The 12,599-nt window shown below is 37.7% G+C and overlaps 1 protein-coding gene across 1 annotated transcript in view; it reads right to left on the bottom strand.

Moving 5' to 3' along the window:
- Positions 1-2,127: 2,127 nt before the first annotated feature.
- Positions 2,128-12,599, bottom strand: part of LOC129438977 (uncharacterized) — a 57,064-nt gene continuing 46,592 nt past the window's right edge. The window contains 3 exon segments of the mRNA XM_073865721.1: positions 2,128-3,107; positions 6,702-7,212; positions 11,491-12,488. Coding sequence (XP_073721822.1) covers positions 2,188-3,107; positions 6,702-7,212; positions 11,491-12,488 — 2,429 coding nt within the window. The 3' untranslated portion in view covers positions 2,128-2,187.

The following is a 12,599-nucleotide window of genomic DNA, read 5'->3' as shown; positions in this document are numbered from 1 at the left end:
TTGATGGTAAAACTCTGGAAGAAACAGTACAGCATCTTAAAACATCAACCTGCGCCCTTGACACAATCCCAACATCTTTTTTCAAAAGTGTCTTTAACTGTTTAGAAGCAGATCTCCTAGAAGTGGTAAATTCATCACTTATCTCTGGGACTTTTCCAAAGTCCCTTAAAACTGCAGTTGTTAAGCCCCTCCTGAAAAAGAGCAACCTAGATAACACTGTATTGAGCAACTACAGACCAATCTCAAATCTTCCTTTCATAGGCAAGATCATTGAAAAAGTTGTTTTCAATCAGCTGAACAAATTCTTAATTTCTAATGGTTACTTTGACATTTTTCAATCTGGTTTCAGACCACACCACAGTACAGAGACAGCGCTCATAAAGATAATAAACGATATTCGCCTCAATACAGACACAGGCAAACTATCAGTGCTGGTGCTACGACCTCAGTGCTGCTTTTGACACTGTCGATCACAACATACTTCTTGACAGGCTGGAAAACTGGGTCGGGCTTTCTGGGATGGTCCTAAAATGGTTCAGGTCATACTTAGAAGGGAGAGGTTATTATGTAAGTATAGGTGGCCATAAATCAGAGTGGACATCCATGACATGCGGAGTCCCGCAAGGCTCAATTCTAGCGCCACTCCTGTTCAACCTGTATATGCTCCCACTAAGCCAAATAATGAGAGAGAACTAAATTGCCTATCACAGTTATGCAGATGACACTCAGATCTACTTAGCTCTATCCCCTAATGACTACAGCCCCATTGACTCCCTGTGCAAATGCATTGATGAAGTTAACAGTTGGATGTGCCAAAACTTTCTTCAGTTAAACAAAGAGAAAACTGAAGTCATTGCGTTTGGAAACAAAGATGAAGTTCTCAAGGTGAATGCATACCTTGATGCTAGGGGTCAAACAACTAAAAATCAAGTCAGGAATCTTGGTGTGATTCTGGAGTCGGACCTTAGTTTCAGTAGTCATGTCAAAGCAATAACTAAATCAGCATATTATCATCTCAAAAATATCGCAAGAATTAGATGCTTTGTTTCCAGACAAGACTTAGAGAAACTTGTGCATGCTTTCATCACCAGCAGGGTGGATTATTGTAATGGACTCCTCACTGGCCTTCCCAAAAAGACCATTAGACAGCTCCAGCTCATTCAGAACGCTGCTGCCAGGATTCTGAGCAGAACCAGAAAATATGAACATATTACACCAGTCCTCAGGTCGCTACACTGGCTACCAGTTACATTTAGGATTGATTTTAAAGTATTATTAATGGTATATAAATCACTCAATGGACTAGGACCTCAATACATTGTTGATATGCTCATTGAATATAAACCCAACAGGTCACTCAGATCATTAGGATCACATCAGCTAGAAATACCAAGGGTTCACTCAAAGCAAGGAGAGTCAGCTTTTAGCTATTATGCCAGTCGCAGCTGGAACCAGCTTCCAGAAGAGATCAGATGTGCTCCAACAGTAGTCACATTCAAATCCAGACTCAAAACACATCTGTTTAGCTATGCATTTACTGAATGAGCACTATGCTGCGTCCGAACTGATTGCACTATATTTTATATGCACTATTTTAATTATTTTTATTTCTCTTGTTTTTATTCTTATTTTTAACAGTTTTATCCTGTTTTATTCTTTTTCATACATTTAAACAGTTTTTATTAAAATCACATTTATTTTCTTTTAATTGATATTTAAAATTCATGTATATTTGATTTTCTCATTTCTATGTAAAGCACTTTGAATGACCTCTGTGTATGAAATGTGCTATACAAATAAACTTGCCTTGCCTTGCCTAAAGAAAATATATCGCCTGGCAGTGAGCTTTATCATTTTACAAGTATTATTTATGCTGTTATAGCAACATTACACACTAACTAGGGTTTAAAAAATAGGATTAGGAAAACGTGACCTTAGTTTCAATCTTGCAATCACAAACCTTGTGGCTAAAACTGGTACTGCAATCACACAACTAGTGGCCAATACGCAAAATGACAACATAAACATCAGTTAAGGACTGCAACTCCACTTTTTACATGACAACATCCTTGCCAGGCCACTGATGTCAGTGATATAAATATTTGAAATGAAAATTAATTCTTAATGTCTAGTGACATGCAGGGCCATTTTATTATTAATTGATATAAATTTCTACATATTGTTCCTTTAAGGTTTCTCTCCAGTATGAACTCTCTGATGAGATTTTAAGTGACCTGACTTAGAAAAAGTCTCGTCACACTGAGAGCATTTGTAAGGTTTTTCACCTGTATGAAGTCTCTTGTGATTTAGTAATGTAGCCCGTTGTCCAAAACTCTTTCCACACACACTACAGTGATAAGGTTTCTCTCCAGTATGAACTCTTTCGTGGTTTTTTAAGTTACTTGAATAAGCAAACGTCTTGTCACACTGAGAACATTTGAAAGGTTTTTCACCTGTATGAATTCTCTTGTGATTTCGTAATGTAGCCCGTTGTCTAAAACTCTTTCCACACACACTACAGTGATAATGTTTATCTCCAGTATGAACTCTTTCGTGGTTTTTTAAGTTACTTGAACAAGCAAACGTCTTGCCACACTGAGAACATTTGAAAGGTTTTTCACCTGTGTGAAGTCTCTGGTGCCTTAGTAATGTATGCTTTACACTAAAACTGTCCCCACAGTGAGGACACTCGTAAGGTTTTTCTCCTGTATGAAGTCTCTGATGAACTTTAAGATTTGGTTTGGTTTTGAAGTATTTTCCACATTCAGTGCAGTTGAAAGGCTTTTCATCACTGTGTATCATCATGTGAACATTTAGTTTATAGGAAGAGACACAAATCCTCCCACACTGCTCACAGTGAAACTGCTTCTTCTTCTTCTTCTCTCTGTGGTCTTCTGAATGAAGTTTCTTCTCTTGTAAGGTAGTAAAGCTGATCTCAGATCTGGTGAAGAGTTTCTGTTCTGTGTGTTTTCTCTCATGTCTCTCTAAATGTCTCTGTGAGCTGAATGTCTTTCCACAGGTGATGCAGGAAAGAGTTTGTGCTGTCAGTCGCTCTTTTGATGTTGAGGACGTTATTTCTATATCCAAACATGAATCACTCTTCACATCTGAAAGAAACATGAAACAAATAAATTGTCTTTTCAATCTTATTTACACAAAGAAGGATGAAGAATTGAGATTCTGTATCTTTTTCTAGATTCACACATAAGACAGAAGACAGATGTCATTGTCATTGTTAGTGATGGGATATTTAAAGCAAGGGTCCGGAGCGTGTGTTGCGAATAAATGGATATGGGTGAGCGATATGACGACATTGTGAATGATTAAAATGTCTCCATGATCCACTTTTTCGGAAACATCATTGTATCCATGCCTACATCAAGTACGTGACAAGGCGGCTCGCTACACGAAGGCGAGGTGTACCTTTTCCCTGCGTTTGGCGCACGTGTCCGCGGAGCTTTCAAAGTATTGACCGTGTTCCGACACGCAATACAAATTATTGTTTAAATTATTCAGGACATCACTGATGTGCAACATTTACAGTAAATAAAAAAAATTAGGATAAGTGAAGAAAAGTAGCCAATCCACCATTGCAAACAAAGTTTAGAACAAACAAAAAAACAGGAATCAAACATTAGGGTAACGAAAATGCTCCACAGCTTTTTGTTCTTGGAAGAATTAAAAATAAAAGAAGAGAAAACGACAGTGAGTGCGTTTACATGCACAGTCTTACACCAATTATGCTTAATAAACTGATAACGTGATCTACGCTTGGGCTGGGTATTGGCAAGGGCCTTCCGATACAATACTTATCACGATACATGGGTCACGATTAGGGATGCACCGAAATGAAAATTCTTGGCCGAAACCGAAAAAAGGAAACCAAGGCCGAAAAACCGAAACACCGAAATAAATTATTATGCCAGTTATTAGTACAATTGCATTTATGGCTATCACTGTGTACTAACTTTACTAGGGTTGTGTGACGAATAAAAAAAACTCACAGTTTGGATCACATTACAGTTTTTGAGGCACAGATTAGATTATTTTTCGGATCAGCAAAAAGGTGGGAAAAATCAAATAAACAAAGAAATTGCAAACATTTATAAAAAAGAACAAAGTTGTACATTAATAAGGTATGAAATTAGCATTTTAACACAACTGAATGCTATTTTCACATATTAACTTATCTGTTCTGTTGTCAGACATATAGGGGCGGTTTCCCGGTCCAGGATTAGCTTAATACAGGACTAGGCCTTAGTTTAATTAAGAAATATAACTAGTTTTAACAAACATGCCTTACTAAAAACATTACCTGTGTGCATTTTGAGGTAAAACAAAGGGCACTGATGTATTTTAAGATATGTAAGTGCAAGTTGTTTTCAGTTTGGAGAGATCTTTAAAGTGTTTAAGTCTAGGACTAGTCTAATCCCTGTCCGAGAAACCGCCCCATAGTGGCGTTTTCCCAGACAGGGATTAGACTAGTCCTAGACTAAAATAAACATAAGAGCTGTCCAAACTGAAAACATCTTGCACTGACATATCTTAAAATACATCAGTGCCCTTTGTTTTACCTCAAAATGCACACAAGTAATGTTTTTAGTAAGGCATGTTTGTTTAAACTAATTATATTTCCTAATTAAACTAAGGTCTAGTTCTGGCTTAAGCTAATCTCTGTCCAGGAAACCACCCCAAAGACTATTAAAATAGTGACTAAACAGGACCCAATAACCTTGTGTTTAATCCAACCAGCTGTTACTTAACTACTAAGTTACTAAAATCTTGATTTATAAACGAGACATCGCAGACAATTCGGCGCAGATTACAAAATTGCCATTACACAGAGTTACTACAGAAGGAATGCGCGGGCATAGGAGAGAGAGAGCTCGCGCACAATCACATAGAGCAGTGTTTCCCAACCCTGGTCCTCGGGCACCCCCTTCCAGAAAGTTTTAGATGTCTCCTTATTTAACACACCTGATTTAACTCATCAGCTTGTTAGGGACACATCTTTACCATTTTAGAAGGAGGCTGATGAGTCGAATCAGGTGTTTTAAATAAGGAGACATCAAAAACTTTCTGGAAGGGGGTGCCCGAGGACCAGGGTTGGGAAACACTGACATAGAGAACCAGTGTGTGTGGGAAAACATTGCTAAACCTTTCATGATAAACTCGAATCAGTCGTCTTCTCTGTCAGTAACATCTGACGTTTACGTGAAAATGCAAGTACACAGAGGAATCCGCATGGAAAACATGTCCAACTTTTAATTCTTTCACTCAGTGTCATGTATGAGAGGCGCTGTCTAGGGGCTTCACGCACAGAGAGAGAGAGAGAGAGAGAGAGAGAGCGTGAGAGAGCGTGCACAAGAGAGGCACCACCAAGCGCTCACAACAATAAATGAAGCCGTTTTAAATTAAAATAAAAATGTAAATGTTGCGACCATTGTTGAGTTTGTGGCGCACACAAACAAATAAATGTATGGATAACACTGCCAGGAGCAGAAGCCGCCATTACGCGAGATTAATGTAAACAGCGTGACGCGTCGCGTAGTCGACGTAATCGATGACGTCGACGCGTCGTTGCAGCACTATTGAGCATGAAGGGGAGGGGTGGGAGACGACTGATCTCCGTGAGTGAAACCCAAGCGCTAGCGCACAGATGGGAGGGGCGCGGTTGACATTCTCGGCTGGATTTTTTATTTCGGCCCGAAACCGAAAATGCCATTTTCGGCCGAAATTTTCGGCGACCGAAATTTCGGTGCATCCCTAGTCACGATACGATACAATCATGTCCAGACAACTGGACAGTGACAACTACAGCAGTGGCGGAGTAAAGTAACGTATAAAAGTCTCAGCTCGACTAAAGCAGTTGGCAGAGAAACTGTTAAAATAGAAGCTCATGTTACATTTACAGGTTCTGCAGACACGAGAAGAGATACAACAATATAGCTTTAGACAGATATATGCCGTCGGCTTTTTGATCAACTATTATGTACTATAGGTGGTGAAGTCACTGCCAGCGAGAAAACTTCTTGAATTCTTCAAGTCCCATGTAAGCGCAGTTGTCTGCATAGCCAGATTATTGATTTGCATGTAAACGCATGAAAACAGTTTTCTATAATAAGCAGATTTTTGATAGTTATCCGCTTATTCTGTGCATGAAAACGCACTCAGTGTTTGTGCAAATGCTGTCTATTTCCTTTGTGTAATTGTTTGTAGTGGAGTGTCCCGAAAGACTCTTCAGAGATAAAAAGGATGTAATACTACTCTATAGGTACTCCAGTTTAGAAATGCAGAAACAGTGTGTGTTACGTGAGCTTTAAAACTTTATATTACAAAAATTATATTTAAAGGAAATATTCTTACAGTTATTCAAAGATGCACAAATAATTCCATATATTATTTCCTGTTTAAGAGCACATCCTTCATTATTTTCTGGGGAATTTTGAAACTCATCAAAAATATCTACAAATGTGTTCATAAGACAATCTGAGCACTTGGGGGTTAAGAACGACACGGAGCAGGTAAGTGATTTATGATCAAATTATTATTTTAGGGTGAACTAACCCTTTAAGCCTAAATAACTGTTGCTCAATAAGCATTAAAGATATCCTAAACTCAGTGAGTTTGTGACTGAAAACCCAAAATAGGTGCTCCCAGTTAAAAATGTTAAAAACACAACAATAATTAAGGAGACATACCTGATGTAATAAAGTCATCATCTTCATCAGGGCGATCTTCCTCTTCTGTGGGTTCAGTTTTGATTTCTGTTGGTTCAGTTTTGATTTCTGTGGGTTCAGTTTTGATTTCTGTGGGTTCAGTTTTGATTTCTGTGGGTTCAGTTTTAATCTTCATCATGAGGTTCGTGCAGTCGATGAGTTTAACTGAACACATCTTCAGTTTGGTCTGCAGGATCTGCTGCTGTTCTCCAGCGTTACAGACAGAATCCAGAGACTCTGTGGAGGTTTGATCCTCCTGTAAGCTCTGTTTACTGTCACACACTGTAGTGTCCTGAGTGTCTGTGAGCTTTGACTCAGTATAACAGAGTAAAGTCAGACTGAGATCGGAGTTCTGTGTGTGTCTGGATTTCTCTTCAGAGAGTTTAGAGTCCAGCAGTGTCTGTGGTGTGCGGCTCTGATCTCTGCTCATCCACACTGAATCCAGACTCCCATCATCAGTCTCATACACTGAAGATTCACAACAATCCACATCCTGAAAACACAACAGACACAGACAGTAAGATTTAGAAATGATTTGATGTTGTCTGATTTAGATAAATGATGTTTAAGCTGTACAAACCTCACGATTAATTGCTAAATCTCCTCTTGACCTCAGCTTTGTCTCCAGTAACGCCAACTCTTTCTCCAGCTGAGAGATTTCTGTGATTAAATCATCAATATATCCAGCATGGAGAGATCAGTTCATACTGATTTACAGCACATCTCATCATTAACGTCTCAACACTTAAATACACAGACAAGACTCTGTTTACACTCAATGAAACACGCAAGAGAGAAAAACACTGAGGATACACAAACACATCACACGCGCGCTCTTTCTTTCTTTCTTTCTTTCTTTAGTGAGTTTATTTGCGGACTAAAGAGCTGCAGCGCCTCCTGCTGTACTGGAGACAGAAGACGCTCACTGCTTTACAAGTGAGTATGAGGAGGCTGCAGATCTGGAGGCAGATTTACGGCTCTGTTGTTTCTGGTGTGTCAGTAGGATGTACAGTGAGTAAGAGTGTACACAATATAAGATAAACAGTGTTATGATCTGCACCAAATATTAAAATATAAGTCACTGTTGATTCAAACACTGCCCACAGGAGATGATTGAACTGCAACGACATTTATTGAATGCAATTAATAACACACATTATGGTACCTTCCTTTATTAAACATGGTTTTATTATGGTAAAAGTGTAGTAACCATGGTTTTTGTGTAGTGATTACTATCAGCAAAACCATGATTTTACTACACTAGTCAAGGTTTAACTATGATTTTTAAAATTAAATTGTGTTTTACTACAGTATAAAATGTAAGAAAGGGACAGCACTCACAGTTCAAGCTTAAAAAATAGCGTTTAATCGCCCACAACGAACGTTTCGGGCTGAACGCACTTCTTCAGCGTACAGCGTACTACAGTAACCATGTTTTTTTTCCTGTAAAACCATTTTCGTAAGGGCTATATTCAGGTTTTCATAAATTACTGTCACCTCTTTGTATCCGTGTACACATTGAGGGAGAGAGATTGTGCACGCGAGACAGATGTGACAGTAAATTTAAGTATAAAAACCTATGAATATAATTCAAGTGTTACTACATCCTTCTAAAGGAATTACTAGTTGGTAAATATGATCTTTACTATAGAATATTGATCCCATTGAAGTAATTACTTTAGAATGATGTAGTAACACTTGATGATTATCATTTGACATGATTATCACTTTAAAATACTGATTTTAATTAATACAATTATTATTTAAAAAAACATGTTTGGCAGACTGTATAATGCACTGTTTAATATTCCGGTAATAACCACCTTAGAGGGCAAATAACCCAATTAATGCCCAGAGACCAGGAGGACACATCATACATACATCATCAGCGTGTTCACGTCCGCTCTGTAAACAGAGCAACCAACTTTCCTGCTGAACTGACAGCCTGCACATGAGCCACAAAACGAAACATATCTTTTGAAACAACAACGGCAAAAACTGTCTGGATCAGGAAAGAGCAAAAACCCAAATTAACATCGGTAACTGTTAGTCTGGGTTTCCCCATGCTGCCTTGGGTGCAAATTTATTCACACGGCAAGTCTAGCATGAAAACTATGGACCATTTCCCCCCCTGAAATAGGGAACCAATCACAAAACGGGGAGGAGGCAGCAAGACGATGACGACGTCTATGCGACACACCGAAGCAGTTTTGTTTATCCAACACGGCAGCAGACATGAAGTTACTTTTTGATGCGACCTTAGATAGTGTTCTAAGTAGTTTTGAAGTTTATTTTTAAAAAGCCTCAAATACGAGAAAATGAGCATGTGGTTCCCAGACCATGTCTCATTCTATATTAGCCAGGCTAGGTAACTTTACTGCTTTTCCACAAGATGGGAAACAGCTGCGGGAGGCAAGGGTCTAAAAGCAGCAAGTGTTGTTGAAGTGTTGGAAAGGTGATATGTAATTGCTTGTACACTAATTTCGAGTCAGGTTAAGTATTGAATCTAGTTAATATTGTTGTGTTATTATCTTCTTCTATTTACCTGATATTTAAGAACTTAACAGAGTGGCAGACAGTTATCTTTGTACAGTATAATGCCTGAAGTTATTTGTAATATTGTTTAAAAGAGATAATTTATTATTGTATTTGGTTTCTGTTTATTGTAACGTTAGACCAAACAAATAAATACCGGCAAATGCTCATGCATGCAGAAGTTAATAATGTGTGTTGCCATTGCCTTGCTATTGCATGTTTCTGTGACAAGATTAACGTGATACATAAATAAGAGGTAAATATAAGACGTGAACTTAAGCACAACTGTTCTGTGACAAGGTCTTTTTACATCTGTTTGAGAAAACGCTACGATTCACGCATTTACATGCATATTTTTTCTCCTGATGATCGGATCAAAGATCGGAATACACCACATCTTTTAATACGATCAAAATTTGCATCCGATCGGCCTGAATCGTATTGATTAAGGTGTTTACATGAATGATTTTTAGTATGATTGAGCCATCAATGAAATTACAAACGGATTATTTGGTTGCACGTAAATGTTGCTTTTGTAGTTTGTGTACCTTTAAGAATTAGCGTAACAATATTTACTGTATGTTTTCAAAATTACAAGCAAACTACTACATCTACACAACCGAAAACGAGCTGTATCTAATTCTGATTTCAAACAGTTGTTTATGTTGTTATTCACTTTGTACTGGAAAGGCTTCTCACTGGTGAATGAGACATGAAATGTGAACGTCTGGTCTGTTCATGTGTTTTGGAGGAAGCGTGACTATGGATGGCCATCTGAATGGAGGGTGGATCGTGATTTTAGTGCTAGTAGGCTAAAGTTAGTTTTTTTAAGAATCAGATACCCACCTATTTTTAGTCATGTATAGTCAGGTTAACGTATTCTCCCTTATACATGGCTATATACAAAAATAGTAGCAAAACTTTTTTCTATCAGGTAGGTTATTTTCTAATTTTTATCACATTACTTACGTTTTAAGATTATATGTTTTTTTAAGGAATTAAAGAAATTATTTTAAACTATTCCCTCTTGAATATGCAAATGAAACGTGCAGTTGAAGTTTAAAACCTTTATTTTCATAAACCTGTACAATTCCTTTTTTATTACCACATTACATTCAACTGTGATCGTCATAATAATGAAGTAGAATGAAACCTGTTATACAATATATGGTTTCTGTGCAGTAAAAATGTGACAAGCTTGTCAAGTATGCAACGTATATTCAAAATATATTGGTGTTCCTCTCAGCAGTCTTCCTCTCTACAAGCTCTTGCAGTTCATTTCTATTGTGCTACCATATCACACATCTGTTCAAGATGCTCTCAATGCAATAACAAGTCCTTTAACTTTCCTAGAAAGAATGAAAGACTGACAAATACTGAATAATTAAGTAAACTTTCATTTACCAGCCCAGAGAAAAGGCCTATAGTAGAAGTAAGGAGACGTTTACTGAATAATCTGAACAGTTTCTTTCTCAGTGTGTTTCTAAACCAACCAAAGTTAATGAACAATTAATGACATTGTTCCTTTTGGTATTTTAATGGAAACCATTTAATTTCTGTAAAGGTTTTATTGTTTTTTTTTTCAGAAGGGAAGTGACTTGACAGAGCAAACGTCTTGTTGGGTTTTTCACCTGTATGGAATCTCTTGTGCTTAGAGGTCACATAATTTACTTATCTCTAAAGCGCTGTTTTCACTGTCCTCAAAACAGGCTGATTAGCTTGCCGTTAGCTTAGCTGGCGACTGACATATTCCTGTGGGCGGGTTTAGTCAAAAACTGTTCTATTGTAGTCATTAAAACAGGAAGTAGAGGTCTGTAGTCCAAACCGGCCGTTCGCTGTAAGCTTTGAAAGGCGAATTCTGTTAAAGAAAATATATCGCCTGCCAGTGAACTTTATCATTTTACCAGTATTATTTATGCTATTATAGGAACATTACACACTAACTAGGGTTTAAAAAATAGGATTAGGAAAACGTGACCTTTCAATCTTGCAATCACAGACCTTGTAACTAAAACTGGTACTGCAATCACACAACTAGTGGCCAATACTCAACATGACAACATAAACATCAGTTGAGGACTGCAACTCCACTTTTTAAATGACAATATCCTTCCCAGGCCACTGATGTCAGTGATATAAATATTTGAAATGAAAATTAATTCTTAATGTCTAGTGACATATCAGGGCCATTTTATGATTAATTGATATAAATTTCTTACATACTGTTCCTTTAAGGTTTCTCTCCAGTATGAACTCTCTGATGAGATTTTAAGTGATCTGACTTAGAAAAAGTCTTATCACACTGAGAGCATTTGTAAGGTTTTTCACCTGTATGAATTCTCTGGTGCCTTATTAAGGGTGACTGTCGACTAAAACTCTTCCCACAGACACTACAGTGATAAGGTTTTTCTCCAGTATGAACTCTTTCGTGGTTTATTAAGCTACTTGAACAAGCAAACGTCTTGTCACACTGAGAGCATTTGAAAGGTTTTTCACCTGTATGAAGTCTCTGATGGGCTTTCAAGTGACCTGACTGAGCAAACGTCTTGTCACACTGAGAGCATTTGAAAGGTTTTTCACCTGTGTGAAGTCTCTTGTGATTTTGTAATGAAGCCCCTTGACTAAAACTCTTCCCACAGACACTACAGTGATAAGGTTTTTCTCCAGTATGAACTCTTTCGTGGCTTATTAAGCTACTTGAACAAGCAAACGTCTTGTCACACTGAGAACATTTGAAAGGTTTTTCACCTGTATGAAGTCTCTGGTGCCTTAGTAAGGCAGAATTTACATTAAAACTCTTCTCACAGTGAGGACACTCGTAAGGTTTTTCTCCTGTGTGAATTCTCTGATGAATATCAAGATGTTGTTTGGTTCTGAAGTATTTTCCACATTCAGTGCAGTTGAAAGGCTTTTCATCACTGTGTGTCCTCATGTGAACATTTAGATTAGAGGAACAGACAAAAATCCTCCCACACTGCTCACAGTGAAACTGCTTCTTCTTCTTCTTCTCTCTGTGGTCTTCTGAATGAAGTTTCTTCTCTTGTAAGGTAGTAAAGCTGATCTCAGATCTGGTGAAGAGTTTCTGTTCTGTGTGTTTTCTCTCATGTCTCTCTAAATGTCTCTGTGAGCTGAATGTCTTTCCACAGGTGATGCAGGAAAGAGTTTGTTCTGTCAGTCGCTCTTTTGATGTTGAGGACGTTATTTCTATATCCAAACATGAATCGCTCTTCACATCTGAAAGAAACATGCAACAAATAAATTGTCTTTTTACTCTTATTTACACAAAGAAGGATGAAGAATTGAGATTCTGTATATTTTTCTAGATTCACACATAAGACAGAAGTC

The sequence above is a fragment of the Misgurnus anguillicaudatus genome, unplaced genomic scaffold, assembly GCF_027580225.2.
Source record: "Misgurnus anguillicaudatus unplaced genomic scaffold, ASM2758022v2 HiC_scaffold_33, whole genome shotgun sequence".
In the NCBI taxonomy this organism is placed as follows: Eukaryota; Metazoa; Chordata; class Actinopteri; order Cypriniformes; family Cobitidae; genus Misgurnus; species Misgurnus anguillicaudatus.
The sequence above is the reverse complement of the archived record's forward strand: the minus strand, read 5'-3'. Positions and strand labels throughout refer to the sequence as shown.